Source organism: Lissotriton helveticus, chromosome 10, assembly GCF_964261635.1.
Source record: "Lissotriton helveticus chromosome 10, aLisHel1.1, whole genome shotgun sequence".
In the NCBI taxonomy this organism is placed as follows: Eukaryota; Metazoa; Chordata; class Amphibia; order Caudata; family Salamandridae; genus Lissotriton; species Lissotriton helveticus.
In genome coordinates, this window is record NC_136071.1 from 779,322,752 (window position 1) to 779,347,825 (window position 25,074).

General features: G+C 49.3%; 1 protein-coding gene across 3 annotated transcripts in view; it reads left to right on the forward strand.

Moving 5' to 3' along the window:
* Positions 1-25,074, forward strand: part of EPC1 (enhancer of polycomb 1) — a 1,518,836-nt gene that overhangs the window by 495,840 nt on the left and 997,922 nt on the right. For all 3 annotated transcript variants that reach the window (XM_078663339.1, XM_078663341.1, XM_078663340.1), the window contains exon 4: positions 14,588-14,794. In XM_078663339.1, the coding sequence (XP_078519465.1) occupies positions 14,588-14,794 (207 nt within the window). The remainder of the gene's footprint in view (positions 1-14,587; positions 14,795-25,074) is intronic.

The following is a 25,074-nucleotide window of genomic DNA, read 5'->3' on the forward strand; positions in this document are numbered from 1 at the left end:
CTTAGAGCGGTACCTGCAAACACAACAATGATGGACAGAATGTGGATCAATGTCACACATTCACCCCAGTCCAAAGATCTGGGCCCAAATCCATCGTTTTTCCACTCCACACCACCCTGGGTTAGACAATGGCGATATGCAAATCAGCGCTGACCCTGTGCCCCATGGGAACAGTCCAGTCCGAACTACAAAAGCCATGTCCTTCCCAGAACGGAAACAAGCATCCGAGGACCGGCCCGGTTTCGAGGTAACACCTCTCATCAGCCCGGCTAGCTTGATTCCAGTGGTGTGGAGTGCCTGGGACTCACGTCTGAGCATCCCCAGTACACTTAGAGCGGTACCTGCAAACACAACAATGATGGACAGAATGTGGATCAATGTCACACATTCACCCCAGTCCAAAGATCTGGGCCCAAATCCATCGTTTTTCCACTCCACACCACCCTGGGTTAGACAATGGCGATATGCAAATCAGCGCTGACCCTGTGCCCCATGGGAACAGTCCAGTCCGAACTACAAAAGCCATGTCCTTCCCAGAACGGAAACAAGCATCCGAGGACCGGCCCGGTTTCGAGGTAACACCTCTCATCAGCCCGGCTAGCTTGATTCCAGTGGTGTGGAGTGCCTGGGACTCACGTCTGAGCATCCCCAGTACACTTAGAGCGGTACCTGCAAACACAACAATGATGGACAGAATGTGGATCAATGTCACACATTCACCCCAGTCCAAAGATCTGGGCCCAAATCCATCGTTTTTCCACTCCACACCACCCTGGGTTAGACAATGGCGATATGCAAATCAGCGCTGACCCTGTGCCCCATGGGAACAGTCCAGTCCGAACTACAAAAGCCATGTCCTTCCCAGAACGGAAACAAGCATCCGAGGACCGGCCCGGTTTCGAGGTAACACCTCTCATCAGCCCGGCTAGCTTGATTCCAGTGGTGTGGAGTGCCTGGGACTCACGTCTGAGCATCCCCAGTACACTTAGAGCGGTACCTGCAAACACAACAATGATGGACAGAATGTGGATCAATGTCACACATTCACCCCAGTCCAAAGATCTGGGCCCAAATCCATCGTTTTTCCACTCCACACCACCCTGGGTTAGACAATGGCGATATGCAAATCAGCGCTGACCCTGTGCCCCATGGGAACAGTCCAGTCCGAACTACAAAAGCCATGTCCTTCCCAGAACGGAAACAAGCATCCGAGGACCGGCCCGGTTTCGAGGTAACACCTCTCATCAGCCCGGCTAGCTTGATTCCAGTGGTGTGGAGTGCCTGGGACTCATGTCTGAGCATCCCCAGTACACTTAGAGCGGTACCTGCAAACACAACAATGATGGACAGAATGTGGATCAATGTCAGACATTCACCCCAGTCCAAAGATCTGGGCCCAAATCCATTGTTTTTCCACTCCACACCACCCTGGGTTAGACAATGGCGATATGCAAATCAGCGCTGACCCTGTGCCCCATGGGAACAGTCCAGTCCGAACTACAAAAGCCATGTCCTTCCCAGAACGGAAACAAGCATCCGAGGACCGGCTGATTTGCATATAGCCAGTGTCTAACCCAGGGTGGTGTGGAGTGCAAAAAAACGATGGATTTAGGCCCAGATCTACATTCTGTCCATCAACTGTGTTTTTTGCAATTTTCACCCCGAGTGGGCTGGGTATGCTCAGACGTGAGTCCCAGGCTCTCCACACCACTGGAGTCAAGCTATCCAGGCTGATGAAGGCTGATAGCCAGAAACCGGTCCTTGGATGCTTGATTCCGGTCTGGGAAAGACATGGCTTGGTAGTTCGGACTGGACTGTTCCCATGAGGCACAGGGTCAGAGCTGATTTGCATATAGCCAGTGTCTAACCCAGGGTGGTGTGGAGTGCAAATAAACGATGGATTTAGGCCCAGATCCTTGTACTGGGGTGAATGTATGACATTGTTCTACATTCTGTCCATCAACTGTGTTTTTTGCAATTTTCACCCCGAGTGGGCTGGGTATGCTCAGACGTGAGTCCCAGGCTCTCCACACCACTGGAGTCAAGCTATCCAGGCTGATGAAGGCTGATAGCCAGAAACCGGTCCTTGGATGCTTGATTCCGGTCTGGGAAAGACATGGCTTGGTAGTTCGGACTGGACTGTTCCCATGAGGCACAGGGTCAGAGCTGATTTGCATATAGCCAGTGTCTAACCCAGGGTGGTGTGGAGTGCAAAAAAACGATGGATTTAGGCCCAGATCCTTGTACTGGGGTGAATGTATGACATTGTTCTACATTCTGTCCATCAACTGTGTTTTTTTGCAATTCTGGGACAAGTCCGGCAGAACCCAAAGGAGGCTCTGCTCTTGAGGGTCTCTGGAGCAAGGGGGCATCGTCGGTTGGCTCAGACACAGGCTGTGGGAATAGAGTGCAGATGTGTTTTGTCCAGCGGGTCGCTTGTGTTGGTGGCTCTCACTTCTTGGGGTCGACCTGGTGATGGAGGCAAACAGGATAACGGGGCCATTCCTGGTGCTATCCTCTGTGATGCTGACGCCCCTTGCCGTTAGGTGAGTCCTGGAAGGGTTGGTGTCTGGACAGGACACTTAACAAACCTTGGATGCTGCAATTACTCCTTTACCCATTGTATTGGTGCTGGGGACTCCAGGAGGGTCTAGTGGCTCGAAGCTTGCTGGGAGACCAGGCTCACATCTGGGAGCCACAAAGTCGTATATCCTGGGATGCTGCTTCCTCGGTGGACCTGGTGATCAGTAGAATAGTGTACGGGGCAGATGCGGTCAGTGCCTGCAGGCTACAGGGAAGTGGCTTCTCTACTTCAAGTGAGATGCTGACTGGTTGGAAAAGTGCTGGCAGCCCTCCAAGGCTTTAGGAGTGGGTACAGCTGCTGGAAGTCCTGTCCTTGCAGTCGTCAGGATAGCAGGTGACAGGCAGGGTTTGACACCAATTCTGGAGCTGGTCCACAGTTTTTCCATATTTGGCTCTTCTTGGTCCTTTTTCTGTTCCCAGTAGACTACCCTGCGTTCCTGGTGTCAGGAAGACACCTAAATACTGAATTTAGGGGCATTGAGGGGAGTGTAAGGAAGTAGCCGATGGCCTACCTATTCCTGGGGTGTCGACACTTGCTATATGACCACTTTCTGTGGAGAGTGGGCATTACCCTGAGCCAGAGTTCCTAGTTCAACTAAAAACAAGATGGTGTAACCCTTCGTTCGTTGTCGACTTCAGGTATCCCACCTTTGGGGTGTGACTAGTCTGAGGTAGAACACGCCTCCTGACTAGCTCATTTTCACTTCTGTCCTGGTGCCCAGTGGGTGTCTGAGCAGGGGTTGGCATTCTCGGGTCTTGGGGGGGGGGGGGAGCCAGGGTCGCATATCAAGAGTGGTAGAGGCTTTGAAGCCTTGGGCCTTGGTATGCTAAAACACTAACCATCCTGCTGGAGGAGGTGTAAACATCTTCTTCTGGAGCAGCCATTGTTTCTGACCGCCGATATTGCGTGCTCTAACCTGCAGGGGGTCAGATACTTGTCTGTGGTGGCAGGCTGGACGATACCAGTCAGCTAGCACCTAAGAGACTAGTAGGATTCAGGGGGAACCTCTAAGGTGCCCTCTGGGTGCATTTCAGGACAAACCCAAAACAGGCATAAGTATGGATTTGTCTAGACAAGGTGTTTGATACCAAACATCATTATTTTCAGTGAAGCCATTATGTCGTTGGGTAACTCATAATGGTCAGTGCCCAGTACATATACTTAAAATGGCTCCCTGATCACTTATGTCTACAATGAAACTAGGCATCACAGTCGTGAATTCACAAAAGTTGTATATCTGCAATTAATGCAAGAATTTATACCATGGATGCACTTTTGAGAACTGTCTTTAATAATTGGGCCCCTAGTTAGGACTGGTTTTAACCACGACTTTTTGTGTTTATTAACATTTTGTCTCTCTGTCTATCAGCAGGCTTCACCTCACTGTGAGTGACAGCATTCAGCTCTTTCACAAGGAGCATATCAGCACACAAAGTAGTTTTGTTCAATGCCAGGGAACTACTGTGGCAATGTGTGCTTTTTGAGACCAGAAACCATTTTTGCTTTTCCCAATGTTTGTTATAATTATGAGGGCCCAGCAGCTCCCACACCAATAAGGTTTTACATAAACCATGCCAAAACAAGTAGCACAGTGACAAAAGCAAAAGGCTGACCACCAATTTCAGACCCGCTGGCTTTGCCATTGCTTGTTTATTTGTGTTTCTCATAATCTTATTGAAACTGATTACACTGATTTTCCATTATAAATATCTTTGGGCAATACTAGCTTGTTCGACACATTTTACCAAATGATGCTGCAAAGAAATGGTACCTTACATTTTACAGCAGTTTAGCTACATGTTTTTTTTCCTACTTGCATTTTGTTTCTGAACATTTTAGTTTGAAAGCAAAGACTCAAGAATCTTGTTTTCAAGCTTCTGCAAATATTTGCATCTAATCAGAGTACATTCTGGGAGCATTATACATAGCCTCTTATTGCTTAACTATGAAAACGTGTGTACACATTTTTATACTGTAACTACTGTCAATAGGGCAGGCCGAGCTTACAAAATTTACTTAGAGTGCTCACCCTAATAATAAAGGCTTTGCATTAATAAACCATAAATACAAGTTTGAACCGCATTAACACATTGACACAAATATTACCTTAACGGCAGACAATGCCCTTTCCTGATCCATAATGTGTTACTGTAAACTGGCAGCCAAAGCGTTTGTGCTTTAGGGGGTTGGGCCTACTTGTCCCAAGGACAAAATACAATTTACATCTTGTACCCTTGATCTCAAAGAACATGTCCTGGGTGTTGGGCTATAGGAATTCCACATCCCTGTATATAGGAATTCCACATCCCTGTATAAATATGTTTTTTATAGAACATTTTCTTATGGTGCCCTCTCCAGTTCTGAGTAGAGTGACACCTGCATTTGGTGGTGTTGTGTATGATAGTCTGAGTGCGTACTAAATAGCTATGGTCATTGCGTGCCCATTCCACACCATACAGATTACCAGAGCATTATTGAGAGCACTCAGGACTTAGGATTTTGTCAACGCAGACACTAGGCAGTGTGCTTGGGGGAAATGGACTTCGCCCAAGATGGAAATGGGCTGCAGTCTCCTATGAAAACCCTAGGGCCTTGGTAATTTAAAAAAAAAAACATTTTATTGGATTTTAAAATACAGAAACACTACAATCAATAGACCCCCCTCCCCCCGATTGAGCAAACACAGTGTAACGAATCAGCTTTCCACGCACCAGTCCCATTGCAGGCCCATACACAGCCAGTCAGCCAACAACCCGAGACCGGGCAGGCGGCGAATACTCCATATCCGAAAGGCGAAAAGTATAAAGACATACTGACCAGAGAGGACAATTTAACCCTGCCGCTCCCCCCTCCCATCCACCCTTGTTCCCTTCTGCTCCATCTTAGCTCGTGACCATTAGTCGGTGTTCTTGGGATAATCATTGCCGTCTCAACGTGTCCCCAAAATAGCTTCTTCCTGACTCCCGGGTCCCGCCTCCGCCCCACCCTCCTCCGAATCCACTGGGTCATCATCAACACCCCTAACACTAATATATGTCTGGTATAATCCCCAGAAATTTTTCGGGCGGCTCGTTCGGGGAAGCAATCGCTGTAGTGTTCGGATTGAGTACAGCAATAAAGCATATCATGAGCCCAGCGTTTAGGTGTAGGCACCGGTCCTCTCATCCAACAAAGTGCCACCACCCGCTTAGCCATAAGCATCCCCATGTCCACAAGTCTACGCACTGCAACTGGCAGCCTCCTAGAATGACCTAAAAGCTCCAGCGCGGGGTCCGGGGTAAGTTCAATCTCCACTATCTTACTCATCTCGGTAAAGATGTTCTCCCAATACTCCCGCACTCCCGGGCACATCCACGCTAAATGTAGGAAATCAGCACGCGGCACCTCTCACACTCAGCCGATTGACGGAGCCCATATCCATGTAGTCGCTCTGGGGTATAATACACTCTATTAAGAAATTTGAAATGCACCAGTCTGTGTTTGCCGTTTAATGATATCCGCCTGGTGTTGCCACAACAGTAGCGCCACATATCGTCATCTATATTGACTTGCAAGTCTCGCTGCCAGGCCAATCGCGCTTTCGTGAACCGTTGTTCTCTATGGGTCATAGCAATTTTGTATAGATTAGTCAATAGTTTACGGGGGGTCTCGGCCTTTATTGTGTATGAAAGCTCAGGGACCTCAGGCGGCTCCGCCAGATCATCCCCCAGTCGTTCTAAAAGGGCGCTGCGCACTCTATGAAATTGAAAGCGGAGCTGGAGAGAGGCTTCTCCTTCGCTCCCCCCATATGTTCCCAGGATTTGACCGCTTCGTTTTGAAATAAGTCCCCCGCAACACGGATGTTGAGCTTATGCATGGCTTGTATCACGCCCTTCTCTCCTAGGGGGGATAGCCACTGGGCCCACTCTACCGGCATACTGGGGGAGTACAGCAGCGCTCCTCCCTGCAATTGCAGGAGGTAGTGCCATGCATGATTAGTCGCCGTAATAGAATCCAAGATCCCAGTTCTATGCTCAGCCGGATTGAAGACCGTCGCCGGGAGCGGGAGCGGGAGAGGGGCGGCAAAAACTCTTTCCATCCGCACATGGGGATTACGTGCATCACCATGCATCCAGGTGTGCAAGTGTGACGCTTGAGCCACTCTGTAGTAAAGCTCCAGGTCTGGGGCACCAAGGCCGCCCATGCTACATGGCAGTGTGACGAGTGTCCCCCTAGCTCTAGGCTGCTTACCCGCCCATGCTAGTTTGATCATAAGCTGCGTCAGTCTCTGAAAGAAAACCTTTGGCAACACCATCGGGATTGTGGCAAACAGAAACAGCAGCCTAGGCAGCACGACCATTTTCATGATGGAAATGCGAGCCAGGAGGGAAAGCGGGAGTCTGCACCAGGCCTCTACGTTGTCCTCTAATTTGCTGAAGGCAACCCCGTAGTCTTCATTGAAGAGAATCTCAGCGTCAGTATGAAGCCGTACACCTAAGTATCTGACCGATTCCGTGGTCCACAACAGCGGGTACTCCATGTCGAATTGCAAAGTAACTGGGATGAGAGGGAACGCCAATGATTTCGTCCAGTTCACCCTCAGACCAGAGTGGGCTCCGAAGTGTACTACCTCTCTAAGCATTGATGATAAATTGTTTTCAGGGTCACGGACGTATAGCAGAGTGCCGTCCGCATACATCGAGACCACGATCCTATATGCGGGGAAGCCTGTACCCTCGTTGCCATGGTACTCCCGCAATGCGAATACCAGTGGTTCCGCCACTAGGGCGCATAGCAGGGGGGACAGTGGGCACCCCTGTCGGGTCCCTCTGCCGATTGGGAAGGAGTCCGTGACCAGGATGCCAAGTCGTAGTCGTGCCCTAGGCTTGTTATATAAAGAGCCTATCATCACAGGGACAGTGAAATGTGTAACTTGGAATGTGAGGGGACTACATACGATGGCAAGGAGGCATAAAATTCATGCTTATTTGGTTCGGAGAGGGGTCCAGATTGCGCTCTTGCAGGAAACACATTTGACAAAGCAGGAGGGCATTGGGCTGCAGAGAAGATGGAGAGGGCAACTGTTTAATACCACATATTCTGCATTTGCAAGGGGCGCGCTGGTTTGGGTGCGGGCGGGGACTCCTTTCCAGGCGACTAGGCACATAATAGACCCGGAGGGAAGGTTCGTGACGGTGGAAGGGAAGCTCAAGGGCAAGGATATAGAGTTATGCAGCGTGTATGCACCCAATACTGACAATCTTCTTTCTTCACGAAACTCTCTGGAGCATTGGCAAGTTTCTTGGCGGGCCCCATTGTTATAGGGGGAGACTTTAACTCAGTGGCAGATACTGCAATAGACAGGTCCCATCCGCCGCTGGGAACGTCCCCAGTGCACCGCCTGGCAAAGCGTAGGCTGGAGAGGCAAGAGAGTTGGGGGTTGCAAGACGCCTGGCGAGTGCGGCACCCAACTGCGAGAGATTACTCCTACTATTCTAGCCTGCACGACCTTCATGTTCGTCTTGACGCCTTCCTGTGCTCCCCACTAGTGCTTCCGGCGGTGACAAACTCTGAATACTTAACCCGCACGTTATCCGATCATAACCCCTTGCTGCTCACGCTGAATTGGATGACAGAGACCTCGCGTGTCTCGATGTGGCAACTGAGACCTGACACACTGGATGACTTATTGTTTCGAGAAGCGTTGGGGGACAGGATCACACACTACTTTGCAGAAAATGATGGCACCACGACGTCCAGAGCGACGGAGTGAAACGCCTTTAAGGTTGTTGTTAGAGGCCACTGCATTGGGAAATATGCCGGAGTGCGCAAGGTCTTATTGGATGATCTAGATAAGGTAGAAAGGACTCTGCGGAAGGCCGAGATAGCGCGCCCTAATCGCCCAGAGCTGCAGGAGGCAGTATGCACGGCCAAGGAAGCGGTTGCCGTTGAAATGGAGCGGCTCCGCAGCTTTGACCATAAGGCTTATATAACGAAAGCGCATGTTGAAGGGGACATGGCGGGAATACTGCTTGCCTGGTTGACTAACCCCACTAGGCGTAGCCACCGATCTTAGCCATAGAGGGGGAGGATGGCTGTACGTACGAGACCCGGATGGGAATACTGGACTGCTTCCGCTCGTATTATGAAACGCTCTACGAGAGCGCGCTGGAGGGGCAGGATAATGAGATCGATGTCTTTCTGGAGGGGCTGCAATTGCCGCAACTAGAACCGGAACAGGCGGATCCCTGGGCAGGGACATCGACCTAGGAGAGATTAGAAGTGCGGTGAAGCGAATGGCTCGTAACAAAACTCCGGGGCTAGACGGGCTGCCCATAGAATTTTACAGCAAATGTATAGAGCAACTAGCACCGCGACTCCAGATAGTATACAATGAGGCTAAGTCTCGAGGGCGGTTACCTGAATCCATGTGTGAAGCTCTGATGATACTGTTGCTGAAACAAGGGAGGGAAAGTGGGAACCCAGCATCCTACAGGCCGTTGTCCATGCTGACGACGGACTACAAAATCCTGAGCACTATATTGGCGACCAGGTTACTGCAGCACATGTCGGAACTGGTCCATAGGGATCAATCCGGATTTATTCCCACGCGAAATACAACTGTTAATATACGCCGCCTGGTACGCCTACTGGAAGAGCCAATGCCAGAAACACGAACGCCGGTAGTGCTATCGATTGATATTGAGAAGGCATTTGACAGCTTAGAGTGGACATATCTGTATAGGGTCATGCAAAACTTTGGCCTTGGCAACGGCTACATATGCTGGACGAAAGTGCTATATGCCTCGGCGATGGCACGAGTACGAGTGGGCTCCCTCGTGTCGCACCAATACCCGGTGTGCCGTGGCACTAGACAGGGGTGCTCACTTTCCCCCCTGCTCTTTGCATTAGCGATAGAACCTTTTGCAGCGGAAGCCAGGAAGGGACATTACTATAAGGGCCTAGTCTATAGGGGAAGTCCACAGATTATTTCATTGTATGCGGATGATCTCTTGTTGTTCCTGGAGAACGCGAGTGAGGCGTTGGAGGGAGCAGAGAGACTCCTGGGGCTCTTTGGCAAATTGTCTGGCCTGAAAGTCAACTGGGCTAAATCTTGCTTATTTCCGTTGCGACGGGGGGAGTTGCGGCCTGCCACCCGCCCACTGCTTAATTGGGAGCCCAGTTGTCTGAAATATTTGGGAGTGCATATATACCACAGAGCAGTGGACCTGCTCGAGGGGAATGTGGGTCGCTGTATACGTGCATTGCGGGGCAGTATGACCTTTTGGGCCACCCTCCCGATCTCGGTAACGGGACGTATATCCCTAGTGAAAATGATAGCCTTGCCACGCCTCCTATACTACTTCCACACGCTGCCTGTGTGGATACCTAGATCCATCTTTCAACAACTGAAATCATTACTGATATCGTTCCTCTGGGGCAAGGGCAGGCGTAGGGTGGCTCTGACCACTCTGCTCTGGCCGAAAGATGAGGGAGGTCTAGCGGTCCCAGATTTCGAGCTTTATTACTTGGCAGCTCAATTGCAGATTTTCACGCAGGAGGTGGCGAGGGTGTATCGGGGACCGGACCACGAGAGAGAGAGGGGTACCCCCCGGCACGTGCTGGCGTTTTTCACCCTGCAGCAAAAGCTGGCCACCAGAGATTTATCGCTGGAAGAGCAGATGTTCAGGCTTTGCTGGAACCGATCACAGAAGCGAGCAGGGGTACGACGCATGCATGCGCCTGAGATACCGTTGGGTATGATTACTGCACTCCCTCATGGCGGCGATTGGTCGCGCTTGCAGGGATGGGAGGAAGCAGGTCTGCAAAGGTTAGGAGACCTGTATGAAGATGGGGTGTTGCTTCCATACCAGACCCTGCAGGACCGTTTTGACCTCCCAAGGGGGGACTTCCTGATGCACGCGGCTATAATAAGAGCGATACAGGTACACTGGGGGGAAGGGATCCAAGAGCCCACCACGTCCATGGCTTGCCAATACACTATGATGGCGGCTGGCACATATAAGGCGGTGACGTGCCTCTACTCCAGAATGCTGCGCGAGACGCTCCAACCTTTAACGACACTGAAAACTGCATGGGAGTCAGATCTGCAGATAGAGATCCCTGATACTACCTGGGCGCAGATAGTAAGGAGGGCGAGGAAGAGCACGAGAAACGCACGCTCTCAGTTGATACATTTCTATGTCCTTCATAGAGCTTACCTCACACCAGGGAAAATAGGGAAGTACTTTGGGGTGGAAAATGCGGCATGCCCTCGGTGTAACACAATAGGAGCGGACCTGGGACACATGCTCTGGGACTGCACACACCTACGAGACTACTGGAGGGAGATTGTTGAGACATTGAATAGTGTGACAGACAGGGAGTTACAATTTACCAAGGCTGTGGGGGTGCTGCACTGGTTTCCGCATACGCCCAAGAATAGGAGTTCGAGCAAATTTATAGATATGGGTCTGATCCTGGCAAAAAGGGAATTAACGAGAAATTGGAAATCGAAGAAGATTCCTACGCATAGACGTTGGCTCAATGAGGTTCTTAAGTGGGCAGCGAGTGAAAGCACACTTCGATACCAGCTAGCCCGCCGCAAGTCCCATGGCAAAGCAATGGAGGCGGCAATAGAGTGGGAGATGCTAGTGCAGGCTTTGCGAGACAGCACGGTGGAGGAGGAGTAGGGACTTTCTGAGTTGAGCGATGAGGCTCCCCCACACACACCAGGAGCACATTCTCAATAGTACATTAGTTATTCCTGATAGTACCGACCCAAGTATATCTGTGAAGAGCTCAGGCGCAGGAAGGGACACTCCTGGGTGGGAGGGAGAAGGTACCAGGGTAGAATGAGTTGGAGTCGGGAGGGAGATTGGGGTGGGTAGGGTGAAAAAGGAAAAAGCGCAATAAGGGACTCCGAGTAAGTAAAATTAACATGCACAAAGTTGTCGAGAAGGGGGATTCGCTCGCTGACTGACGCCGCCCGACCTCCGGGTTGTGGGCTTATTGGCTGTGTGCGAAGGTTAACTGGTGTAAGAGCTCGCATCAGCGACAGTGGGGCAGAATCGTTATAAAGATATGCTGTGTATTGTTTTTTCTGCAATAAAAACGGTTTAAAAAAAATAAAATAAAGAGCTTATCATTTGTACAAACGGGAGACCCAGTCCCATCCGCTGCAGCACGAGGCGCATAAAAGGCCACTCCACTGAGTCAAAGGCCTTCTCTATATCTAGGAATACTGCTATAGCTTTTGTGTCTGGCTTTACGTGCTGCATGGTGCCCAGGAGTGTACAAATATTATATGTTGGGTTTCTGCTCGGGATGAAGCCTGCCTGTTCCGGCGCAACCAGCATGGGGGCTAGGAGCGCCAGGCGATTCGCCAACACTTTGGCGTAGTTTTTAGTGTCAACATTCAGCATGGAGAGAGGCCTGCACGAGCTGCACTCGTCATGTGCCTTCCCGGGCTTAAGAATAGTCACTAAGAGCGCCTCTCTCATGGAGGGCGGCATGCTACCCTCCACGCAAATATCATCAAACAGTGTCGATAGGTGTGGAAGTAGCAGGTCCTGGAAGGCTTTATAAAAGCCCACCGTAAGCCTGTCAGCCCCGGGGGCGCTGCCCGACCGCATGCCCGCGAGAGCCTCGACTATTTTGTATTTTTCTATTGAAAGCATCAGGAATTCCCTGTGCGTATTGGTGAGCGTGGGAAGTTCTATGTGACCAAGGTAGTCTAGTATTTTGTCATCTTGGAGGAGTACAAGTTCATATAGAAACTTCTGAACGTCTGCGCGATATCGTCCTCATTCGTGAGGACCACGCCCTCCTCATTCCGTAACTCCGTTACCTGCGGACTTCCCTTTCTCCCTTTCAATACTCTCGCTAGTACTGATCCAGGTCTCTCTCCCTCTCCGTATGCGTGGGCCGTGGCGTACTTTCCCATGTGTTTGATTTCCCTGTCAGCCTCCTCATGATATTCAGTCAAGAGTGACTTAATCTCTCCTTCCACAGTTACTTCCAAATGTCTACGCTGCCGCTCCTCTAATCGTGTCAGCTGTCGTTCCAGCTCCTGTAGTCTCTGTCTAATGGACTTAAGTACCCCCGAGTGTTTGGACATAGCTATGCCCCTTATGTAGACCTTAAATGCCTCCCAAACTGATTGGAAGCTGTCCACAGAGCCTAAGTTGGCCTCAAAGAAGACCTCAATCGCCTCTGCTACCTCGCCTCTGAATACTGGATCGAGAAGCGAGTATGGCGGGAAGCGCCATGTGAACAGAGGAATCGTCCTCCTAGGGGTGTCTAGTACTAATAATAGTGGCGAGTGGTCAGAGAGAGTATGCGGGAGGATCTTGCAATCCCGTAACATCATAGAGGAGGAAGCCAGCCAATAGTCAATTCTGGTGTGCACTTCATAGTAAGCTGAGTAATGGGTGTACCCCCCTGCGCTGCGTGTCTCAGCCTCCACACATCCTCTAAGCCAGTAATTATGCTGTGAAGTGATAGCGCAGCTGCAGAAGGCCTACGCGTGTGGCCCGCCGATCTGTCCAGCACAGGGTCAAGCACTAGATTAAAATCCCCTCCCCACAGAACCTGTGTTGAATTATGTTTGCGGGCTATCGCTGCCAGGGACTGGTAGAATTCCGGGGAGTCGTAGTTTGGGCCATAAACATTAACCACAACAAATTCCATCCCCAGTCCTCTACATCGTGATATAACATAACGACCCTCAGAGTCCGCTCTTAAGAGTGCCAGGGTGAGTTTCGATTTGGGATTGACCCAGGTTAACACTCCTCTGGCGTGTGTAGTGAAGCCCGCTGAGTTGATGTTACCCTCCAGGCCTCTACTATGCAGCATTCTGCTCGATAACGGCAAATGAGTCTCCTGTAGGAGCGCCACATCGACGTTTTGCCGCTGTAAATAGCTCAGCACCCTCCTCAGCTTACGGTAGTCATTTAGCCCTCTAACGTTCCATTTTAGCGCCCGGATCCTAGCTATAGATCCTGGGGTCTCTGGTTCAACCGTACTCGCCATTGTTCCCATCTGGAATCCCGTGAGTGTAACAGCACTGTGTGCGAGTGTCGTCGACTGCGTGCACAAAGAACAAAACAATCCCCCTTCTCCGCCCAACATTTGCTCTAAACATTGCAACATTTCCACCCCCACCAGACCGCCCCCAACAAGGCCTTGCAGAAATCCCCTCCTTCCGCTCTCCCCTCGTCCCAATACCCCAACTTCATGACCTCACAGGGGTCAAATGGGTGCGTTGCGCGCGGGGGCCGAGGTTGCCACACAACCAGCAGGTGATGTGAACACACACCGTGCTCGGCACCGTCCTCTACCCTCTAGCTGTACTGTAACTTATGCATCAGCAAAGAATAAATAATGCAGTTCTTTGAACAATGTAGATCGCCCAGTTGACTTCTCCCGAACATAAATGTACCCCCTTACCTTACCCTAACAAATCAATCAATCATCGCTAGACATTGGTGCCTGTCCCTAAAGCAAATGTCTCCGACCCTCGGCAGGGGCCCCAGGGCCTTGGTAATTGAGCCTTTTACAAAAAAAAAACTTTTATGGGTGATTTGTTTATTATTAAAAAATAAAAATACATTTACCTTCTTTGGACTGCTCCAATCCTACACAGGCAGATGTGCTCTTTTTCTCTAAAAGTCTCAGCTCTTAAAATCCTTGCAAAAATAAATAATAAAGCAAAATAATTTTATTGTCAAGTGTGTTGCAGAATATTTTGGAAATTATTCAAAAATTGTAAATATAGTAGATGAAGATACCCATGATAGATTACTGCTGGGCACAGTCGGGTATCAGTGTTCAACTTTCTAAGCATGTGCAAGTTTGTAACACAGAAAAGTAGATTACATTTCAGTATCATCATATGGCACTAACGAAATATTCATTTTATTTTATTTTTCCACTGTCTTGTTTTTTTTTATTTTTTATTGTAATGCATCCAAGTGGCATAGTTGTTGAAAGTTAACTTTTGGTGTCTTTTTTTAATATCAGGCAGTTGGCCTCCAGGAGGCAAAACTTCTGCTGAAAGAGGATGATGAAGTCATCAGAGAAGTATATGACTACTGGATCAAAAAGAGGAAAAATTGTCGTGCTCCCTCGCTTATACCAGTGGTAAAACAGGAGAAACGTGATGGATCAAGCACTAATGATCCGTATGTAGCTTTCAGAAGGCGAACAGAAAAGATGCAGACTCGAAAGGTGAGTTAATTCTTCATCCTATTAAACATTTGAAACCCATTGATATTTACTGTGATATCCATTAACTTATGGACAGATAATTGTGTACAAGAGTTCTTTCTTTAATCACATAATATTGCTTGTTTTTCAATAAAGGTCTAGGAATGTTCTGTTTAGTGTAACTTTGACATGTTACAATAAGATCAATTCAAATGCAGGCTACAATTGAAGGTGGTATAACAGTCGCTATGAGAGGAAGTAAAGAGACTACAGATGGGTTTATTGCAGATTACTAAAAAAGCTAGGTAGAATTTGGCTGAAGCATGCAATCAGAGTGGAATAGTGAGATGCACCTGAATATGGGACTTAAACTAAGGAATAGCATTGCCTTCTATTCCTACATCAGGGAGTCAAACTAGCAAAAGGTCCTAATTAAACTGAGGTGGAGATTTTACTTGATCAGCTAGAATTTGTAGATCATCAAGAATAGAGGCGTAAGGCTTTCTCTGTGCTGTGGGTGGCCAAAAGCTGGGTTGACCTATTTCGAGTTAATACTTCGAACCGCATATTACTCACTTTAAAACCCTCCACAGGTACCAGCCTGGATTTGAAAACTTTTCCCGGCAATACTCATGCGCATGCGGTCCACCTGGGCTTGCACCTCCTTGGTAGAGATGTAGTGGAGCTGTATGTAATTGCCACCCCTGAACACTGACGTCCTTTCCTTCATTTTCATGTTTTCCGATACTCCGCTCCCAATTTCCTCAGCCTCTGATGACTCCTAAAACTAAAGTCCAGTGTTCCAGGTAAATATGTCCCCACCTAAAACTTTAGGCTTCAAGCCAGGCTGTGACTGTAGAAAATGTTGGTCACTCACCCGCACAAGTTGTGCCTCTGATTTTTTTAGCTCAAGACGATAAGTGTGCCCTTATACATCCAAAGGTGATCCAGAACCATGAAGGGAAGCCATACATCACAGAACATAGAGGTAATTGAAGCAATTCGATAAGTCCTGGTCCAAGTTGAGCGCCTGGAGGTATTCTTGCTCCCGGTACCATTCCTGTGAGAGGTCAACCTCAAAGCCGAAATTTTCTGATAAGTCTAAATCAAAGTCCAACCTGACGCAAAGTTGGACTCAACCCCATTCCTCGCTCTGTATCCAGGGAGCGGGTCCAAGAGCATCACACCGTTAGTCGATCTTCCTTGGGGTCCTTTGTCTTAGAGCCAATTCCCTAATTGATCTCTGTGTGCTCTGAGTTTTACCGCCCATCGATGATGCTGCAGCAGATTGAGGCAATCAAAAGCACCATACTGCAGATATTTGGAGTACTTTTGGGCCCAAGTATTTGTAGGGGCCTCCAGTTGGGTTTCCTCCAGCAAGTCCATCCTTTGGTTGGTTCCTGTTTTGTTACTGTCTCCTGTACATATGTAAAGTCTAGTGGCGGGACATACGCTGGGCTAGTCTTTGTTGACGCTGAAACGTATGCCACCAGCACTTGTGGAGAATCCTGTGCAGATCCTGATGTCTGACCTAGAACCAACTTCAACTCTGTCTCGACCGATGTTACACTATGAAATTGCCAAAGCATAACCGAATATCGTACACTGTGACTCCATGCCAGTGCCTCTACCAGGGCTGACGCACAAACAGAGGTTCCATTTTCTTGTTGGCTCCGATTAAGAACAAGGTACACTAATGGTGGGGAGAAGGATGGTAATAGCTCTCTTCATTATGACCGTGATAATCTTTAAACAGACTTAAGAGGCCAGTTGGTTTGATACATCCCCTGATACAAGTTTGGCCTTGCCAGTTGGACCATCTATAGAAAACAGTGCATTATTTGCATTAATAGTCCAGTGCGCAGCTCAGGTTCTGGAATTGCAGCTGCATTCAGCCAAGACTAAAATTGTTACGGAAATTTTGCAGCCTGGGTCAGGGACATTGGTGCCCTTACTGTTCTTTCACAAATTCCTCACTGAAGCTTGAATAGTGTAGGAAGCTCAACCTCTCTTTGCAGATGTTCCCCCACTTTCTACCCCCATTTGAACTACTAGATGCTGGGTTTCTACTCTGACAGTGCACTGAAGCCTGCTAATCGGGCTCCAGATTCATTGTTCTTTCCCGAAAACTGTACAAATGCTTAAGTGTAACCCAATTGGCAAGGACTTTAGCACCCCTGTGAGTCCCTAGTAAACGGTTCCCCTGGTACTAAGGATATGGGTACTAAAGAGGTTCCCTAAGGGCTGCAGCATGTATTATGCCACCCTAGGGAACCCACACAAAATCTATGTGCAGATTTCTATTGCAGGATGCGAGAAATGGTGCAAACCATTCTGAAAACACAACACTCACTGTGTGTCATGCCCCTGTACACTGAATGTACTATATGTAAGTCACCCCTACAGCAGGCCTTAGCGCCCTAAGGCAGGTTACATTATATTACATGTGGGGACACAGCTGAATGAGCAGATGTGTCCCTGCAATGCCTAGTTCTCTTACTAGGCATTGCAAGTGATCAGGAAGTCATCTTAGAGGTATGTACTGGGCACTAGTCATTACCAGTTACCCAGCTACACAATGGCTTCACTGAAAATACTGATGTTTCGTATCAAACATATTGTCTTAATAAATCCATTCTGATGATAGTATCGGATTTATGAAGACATGCACCCAGAGGGCACCTTAGAGGTATCCCCTGAAACCCTACTAATCACATAGTGTGCTGACTGACTGGTGTCGTCCAGCCTGTGTCGTCCAGTCCACCAAAGACGAGTTTCTGAATCCCTGCAGGTGAGAGCCCATACTCTCGGAGGCCAGGAACAATGCCTGTCCGGCAGAAGGTGGTCACACCTTCGCCAACAGTATACCTAGTGAAGTTAGCATATCAAGGCCAGAGGCTTCAAAGCCTCTGCTACCTTTCATATGCCACCATGGCTTCACCCCAGATCTGGGGAATGCCGCCCCCTGCCCTGGGGCCCATTTGGCATCAGAGCAGGTGGAGATTAGTCAGTCCCACTTACAGGCTAGGCAAAACCCCTTAGGTGGGCCACCTGAAGTTTGCAGCCAAAGAAAGGTTTTATCATCTTGGTTTTGGTGAAACTAGGATCAGGGTTATGCCCACTCCTCACATGAAGTGGTCATATAGGGGGTGTAGTCACCCCAGTGGTAGGTAGCCCATTGGCTACTACCCTATACTCCCCAAACGCCCCAAAATTGAGTATTTGAGGGTCCACCTGACACCGAAGGGACAGATACATCTATCTGGGACCTGAAGAAGGCCAAAGAAGCACTGTCAGCTCGAGATCTGAAGGTCAACACTGAACTTGGTACCAAACCCTACCTGGCTGCCGGCATCTCAACAGTTGCAAAGACCGGACTCGTCCAAAAATTGTACATCCTCCCAAACCCTTGGAGCACTGTCCAGCACTTCAACAATGACTTTGCATCTCCCTTGGTGTTGAGGAGCCATCCCCTTACATCTGTAGGCACCGACTGCATTTGTCCGGTACATTGTTTTGCCGGCTATTGGGTCCACTGAGGGAACATCAAGCCAGGAAGAGGTTTTTGTGATTCCAAGAGGTGAGCCCCATTTCCCCACCGAGTTTCAAATAGCTAGACCCTCCAAGAGCCACGCCTCCACCAATACCTTGGGTACCCTAGCATTTACAGCAACCAAAGCTTAAGTGTCCAGCCAAGACACCACCACAGTCAAAGCTGACCTGCATGACAAGGGACTTCAGGACCAACGAGGTTGTTTATGTCCTGACGTGCACCTGTGGCTTGCGTTATGTAGGTAGTACCAAGCTGCAGGTGCACGTCAGGATATTGCAGCTTCTTAGGGCAATTGTCAATAATGACAGTGCCTATCCTGTAGCGCGCCATTTTAAATCTATACACAACAACGATCTTGCGTGCCTTACTTATTTTGTAATTGACGCAGTGGCCCCCCTCAGAAGAGGAGGTGATAGGGAAAAAATACTGAGAAGAAGGGAAACACAATATATAGTGGAGTTAGACAGCAAATACCCTAATGGGCTTAACACAACGGAAGATCTCCACAATTTCTTATAAAGAACCATACTGTGACCTACATCCATATCATACATTTAGCTCTCCTATAAACCTCTCTTTGGTTAATGTTTCCTTACCATATTATCAAGAGCACGGTGAGGCCCATTAGGAATAAGCAATAGAGCTATTTAGTGACCCGGTACATGTACTTGAATGAGGTAATATATGATCAAATCATTATTCTCAATATTGATTGAACTGAGATAATTATTCCGACATACAACAGACCATTTGTATATATTCATAAACTTTTCCTTTTTTTTTGTCTTTTAACACATGTAAATAAGTGTATATACACTATATTCATTTTTCCTGTTTTTTTTTTTTACGTGAGAATAAGTGTACACAGGTCTGAGTAGTTAAGGAAGTAAAATAGAAATATTTTTTATTAACTGACCGCTGTAGATATTGATTGAAGGGTATCACGTTTTCATGGCACTTATTTTTATTCACACATGTTATACCAGGTTCATAGTTCGAATGCAATCAATGTATTAACATTGTTGCAGCCAAGCATTATTTTATGACACAAATACGGGGAGTTGATTCAAAGCGACGATATACATTTAAAGATTTGATGAAGTGCGAATTGATTATGCAATTGCAGAGGAATTTAATGGTGATCAAAATCAGTAGCTTTCAGGAAAAATAGATGGAAAGCAATGTTGGTAACAATATTCACATGAATATAGTGGGAACTGTTACAGGTTTTATCTATTTCGTCGGCGGGAATGCCTCGGGTGGGCAGCCATCATTCATGCATTCATGCAGTTAGAAACACAGAAATGGCCCCGCAACATGTATATAGATTGGAAATTATTTGTAAAATATTTTTAATTTATGATCACAGGCAATAACATTTCATATTAGCATTTATGCAGTAAGAAATCATTTGTATATGTTGTCTAAAGTATCTGCATTCAAGCAGTTAAAATTATAATTCAACGATCTCCGTACAGTCACAATGCTAGAAGACAAATATGTCTTTTAATGTTGTTTGTGTGCAATGTTAAAATATGTATATATATATGTGGGGCACATGTATGATTGTGTTTCCGGGGTCCCGCGCATGGGCGGGAATATTCTAGTGCTTATGACTTTGATGAGGATACCCCTGGAAGAGAACTAGGATTACAGGTAAGTAACTAATCCATCTCTGAAAGTACTCACTTGATTCCAATGATCTAGGTGAAATTATATAAAAATCCATTTTATTTTTATAAATTGGTCTCATATTTCTTCTTGAGTGTGTGTGTACTATTGATTAACTCTGTGTGTGCAATGCATGCTGAACACTCCCCTCTGATGAGCCTAATCTGCTTGACCACACTACCACAAATAAAGCACATGGATTTCCTGCGTGGTATACCCTTACATTGGCCCACTACGTAAAAAGCCAGCTTCCTACGGTTAGGCACTTGGTCAAAGTTTGGTACTTGCCCACTGGTGAAGAGGCAGGTGGCCAAGCATCACACAATGGTGCATGGTGATCCTGATTTTCTCACTAAACACCCTACCCCAGAGAGCTTGGTGGGTCAGACTTCCACCAGCAAGCTGAACCCTAATTAATTCCACACAACTTTTCCGTATTGGGAGTCCAAGAATTTTGAGGCATTTGATGGACAAATGGCACTGCAGTATTGTAACTTTCATAGATTCACAATGTTTAATCATTCCCCGCCATCGAGATGGGAGTCCCTGGTACCCTAGAAAAGCAATGTCACAATAGATATATAACATAGATGCCCTGGGCCTTTTTGTTTAGTAAATATCACTGTTCATATTATAAAAGAACCAAACTCAAGAGTCAACCAGTCAGATCATACCACCCTTTAGAACCTTCCTGAGAGAAGCTGCAGTCCTAAATATTTTCAGAGCACTAGTGCGTACACATAATATTCAACTGAGAGAAATAAATGTGAGCTTCTTCGGGGAGGTGCTGGGTTGCATGTGAATCTATGAAAGATTTAGTACTGGAGAACTGCAGTTACAGGTAAGTAACTTATTTTCATCTCCTTGGCGAGCCTGGCATAAGTCAGTATGGTCTGTTTGTTGGATCGCTGCACACAGTCCTTCAGGGACATGGCCAGCAACATCTTACCGGCAGCTCTTGGAAGACCTCGGAGCCTTTCTGGCTCAGGCAATTCATGATGGTGAGACCGCAGCCATATATGTGATTTGTTTAGGCCTAGTCACTACTGACTGGGAAGGGTGGATTGCACTAATTTTGTCCTCTGCTGCCAGGTGTGAATGCATTCCAGAGGATTTTCTCGAAATGTACAAGACTGTCTCGTGGATATGCCCTTTGGTGACTCGCATCTTTTTGATAAAAAAGCTGATTTTGCCCTGAAGTATTTCAAGGAGAGAAGTGCCACTGTGCCGTTTCTGGTTCTTTTGACTTGTACTAAACAGTTCCCACATAAGTTTGGAAAACTCAGATGCTAATTCAGGTGGCTGAGGTAGACAGCTGCAGGTGCCCCAAATACTATAGCGGTCATCCCAGTCCTTTTGATAACGGGGACTTATGTCTGACAGACAACACGCTGGTCAGCAGTGTTACCAGTCTTCCCAGTCCTCTTCCTCTGCAGCAACATCTGCTGGGCTGCTTTAGTTTTTCAACACACAACCCATCATTTGGGGTTAGGATTCAGCATTTTCTCCCATGGTTGCAATCAATCACATGTTGGTTTACCGTTGCTCATTTGCTGTGCCCTATCGTTTCTTTTTGCTCCTCCAAATCTTCCCCCCTACACAAACATCTGACCATCTTTCAGAGGAGTACTTATCCATTCTGTTACAGGAAGTGCAAGTGTTATTCTCCATATGTGCGATCAAAAGGGTTCTTGAGTCAAAGAAGAGAAGGTTTTTCCACTCACTATTTTCTTGTGCTCAAAAATGACAGAGGCCTTTCACCTATATTGGCCCACCGACCTCTGAATACTTTACCGCGTAATGACGAATTCAAAATGCTCCTGCTAGCTCAGATATTGCCTGCTCTTCCTTGTGGGACTCAATGGTGTATGTATTTTCACGTACCTATCTTGCAGTTCGACAGTCATTGCCTACAGTTGAAGGTCACTCATGAGCATTTTCAGTTTGCAGTGCTCACCTTCGGCCTCACCAGTGCCCTATGGGTGTTCTTGAAAGTGATTTTGTTGTGAACGACACTTTCAGGGGTTGAGAATACCGGTTTTCCCCTACCTTGAAGACTAGCTGTTGAAGATGGGCTCATGGCAGTCAGTTGTAGACCACTTCCACACAACAAAACTCTTGACATCATTATGGTTCATGATCAACAAGCTGAAGTTGCACCTACCTGACTCCTCAGAGGATGCCATTCATTAAAGCTTCCCTGGATATAGTGTAGTTGAAGATCTTCCCTCTACAATGACGAGTTGAGGCTATTTTGTGGCTATTATACTGAAGCTTTAGACTCAGTCCTGGATTGCGTTAAGATAATATCAGATGCTTCTTGGCATCTTAGAGTCCTGCATCTTCATGGTCAACAATACAAGGTGGCAAATGCAGGGTCTGCAATAGACTCTGATGTTGAAGTGAGCTCAGCACTGAGGAAATCTATTGAATGACACCCAGATTTCTAAAGAGACGTCTCACAATGGAAGTGGTGGCTGCTTGAATGCAATTAATGTAGCAGCAGGCTCCTCTCCCTTCCTCAACCCTTACTGACAGTGGTTACAGATGTGTCACTAGTGGGTGGGGAAGGGAGAGGGGGGAGTCATTGTGGTAGGTGGAGATCAGATGACTCTTGTCTCTGACAGTAGCCCAGTTCCATATCAATGTGTTTGGTTTGCAGGCAATTTATCTGAAAGAAACAGGTTAGTATTAGATTCCTCACCTTAGAATATCCCCAGGCGTCAGTCTGGATCCGGAAACTTTTGCGTAGCAGTACCCCTGCGCGTCGGTAGGCGTCGTCTGCAGGCGTCCCCTGCGGCTCCGCGTCGTCGGCGTCGTGCGCCGTGATGACGTCGCTGGAGTATATAGACGCCGCCTCCGCGCGCTGACGTCAGTTCTTCTTTTTTCCGCGCCAGTTAGCGCAGATCCGAAGAGCAGTACTCCGGTCTTTTGACCTAGTTTTGTTAACTTTAACTCTTCTTCAAGGTGCCGGTAGGATGCCCGGGTTTAAGAGTTGCGACGGGTGCGACCGAATGATGTCGGTCACCGACCACCATCGACTCTGCCTCCGGTGTCTGGGCGCGGACCACGACGTCGAGTCTTGCGTCGACTGCCGGGCCTTGACAGGTAAAGCTAGACGGGAGCGGTCCCGCAAGCTGCTCGAACTCCGAGTGTCGGCCCCGCGTCGAGAGCGGTCCCGGTCCGGTCGGAGGTCGAGGGAGCGGTCGAGGGAGCGATCGCGGAGCCGCCATGAGCGCTCCGGGAGTCGCCACCATTCCTCCGGTTCATCAGGTAAGCGTCACAAGAGGTCGGGGCGTCATCATCGTACCCCCGACTCCCCCCGACGCCCGCGTGTTGCGGCCGGGGGTTCGGGTGGCCCCACCCCCGCGTGGGTCGCCGACGCCGTCTGCCCCATACCCGTCGGTCCCTGGGGAAGGCGCGTCGCGCGAGGAGATTGAGGCGTTCCTCATGGCTATGAGGGCGATGTCTCCTCCGGCGGGGCCTACGGCGCCTGCGGGCCCGTCGGTCCCGTCTGGGAGCCCGAGCGGTTCGGGTGCACCTGCCCCGACGCCGCCGAGTGCTCCGGCCCCGGCGCCGCCGGCGGCTCCGGCCCCGGCGCCGCTGGGCCCTTCAGGGTCATCGCCGGCTGGTCCTCCGGCCTCCCCGGCGCCGATTCCATTGGGGCAACCCGTGGTGCCGCCTCCGCGCGGCGCCGTGACTCCGCCGTCGGTTCCGGCCGGCGTCGGGTCCCCCACCCCCGATCCCTCTCTGACTCCTGACGCGGAGTCGGACCGGCGTCGTCCGACGCCGAGTCCGGCGCCGTTGGGGCCCATTGGCTCCGAGGAGCCGGTTTACATCGTCGACTCGTCCTATGGCGATGAGGACGAATATGGAGAGGGTTGGGAGGGGTCTGAGGACCCTTTGTCACGAGCCTGCCAGTATGACGTGGACTGGGTAGGTGACTTAGGTGAGGCCAGTGGTCTGGACGAGTCGCCCAACCCTGGGTTTGTCTCGCCTTCCCCTGTGGCGTCGGAGGCGGGGGCTGCCTATTCGGTGGTCCTGATGAGGGCTGCCAAGGCTTTGCGCCTTGAGCTCCCCGTCGCTAAGGTGAAACCTAACATCCTCACCGAAGTATTTAAACCGCAGTCGTGCCCACAGGAGCCTCTGCTGCCATTTAATGAGGCCCTGACGGATGTCCTTTTGGGCACCTGGTCCAGGCCCGCTTCCGGTTCACCGGTTGACCGGAACGTTGCCAGGCGTCACCGTCCGTGTTCGGACGACCCTGCCTTCCTTTCCACCCATCCCTCCCCGGAGAGTCTGGTGATCCAGGCCTCCACTTCCCAGTCCGCATTCCCGTCGGCTCCGCCCGATCGGGAATCGAAGCGATATGACCAATTTGGCAAGAAGGTCTTTTCGTCTTTGAGTGCTGGACTGCGGTCTTGTAATACCGCATGCCTCTTGGGCCGCTACACCCACTCTCTGTGGGACACGGTCGCGGAGTGTCTGCCGCAGTGCCCGCAGGAGGTGCGGGACAAGCTCAACCAGGCCTTGGTTGAAGGCCGGGACGCGGCGAGGTATTCGATTAGGTGTGGTCTTGACACGACCGACTCGCTGGGACGGGCTATGTCCACGACGGTGGCGATTCGTCGCCATGCTTGGCTGAGATCCGCCAACTTCTCGCCGGATGTCCAGACTGCCCTCATGGACATGCCTTTCGATGGCAGTCGCCTGTTCGGTGACAAGGCGGACAACGCGCTTGAGCGCTTCAAGGACTCCAGGGTCACGGCCAAGTCCTTGGGTCTTTCGACCCAGCGCCAGCAGCAGGGTTCGTTTCGCCCCTTTCGTGGCCAAGGAAGGGGCGGTCCCACGCGTGCTGCCAGCCACGCGCTGCAGAACGTTCCCCAGCGCGGTGGCGGCCGTGGTTTCCGCCGTGGTGGCGGTAGAGGGCAGCGGCGAGGTCAGTCCACACCTCCCCCCGCTGCAGCCTCCAAATCTTCCTAGTCCGAGCTTTCGGGCCCATGTGACGCCAGTGGGTGGCAGGGTTCGTCATCACCACTCCCACTGGCGCACGATTACATCGGACAGGTGGGTGCTG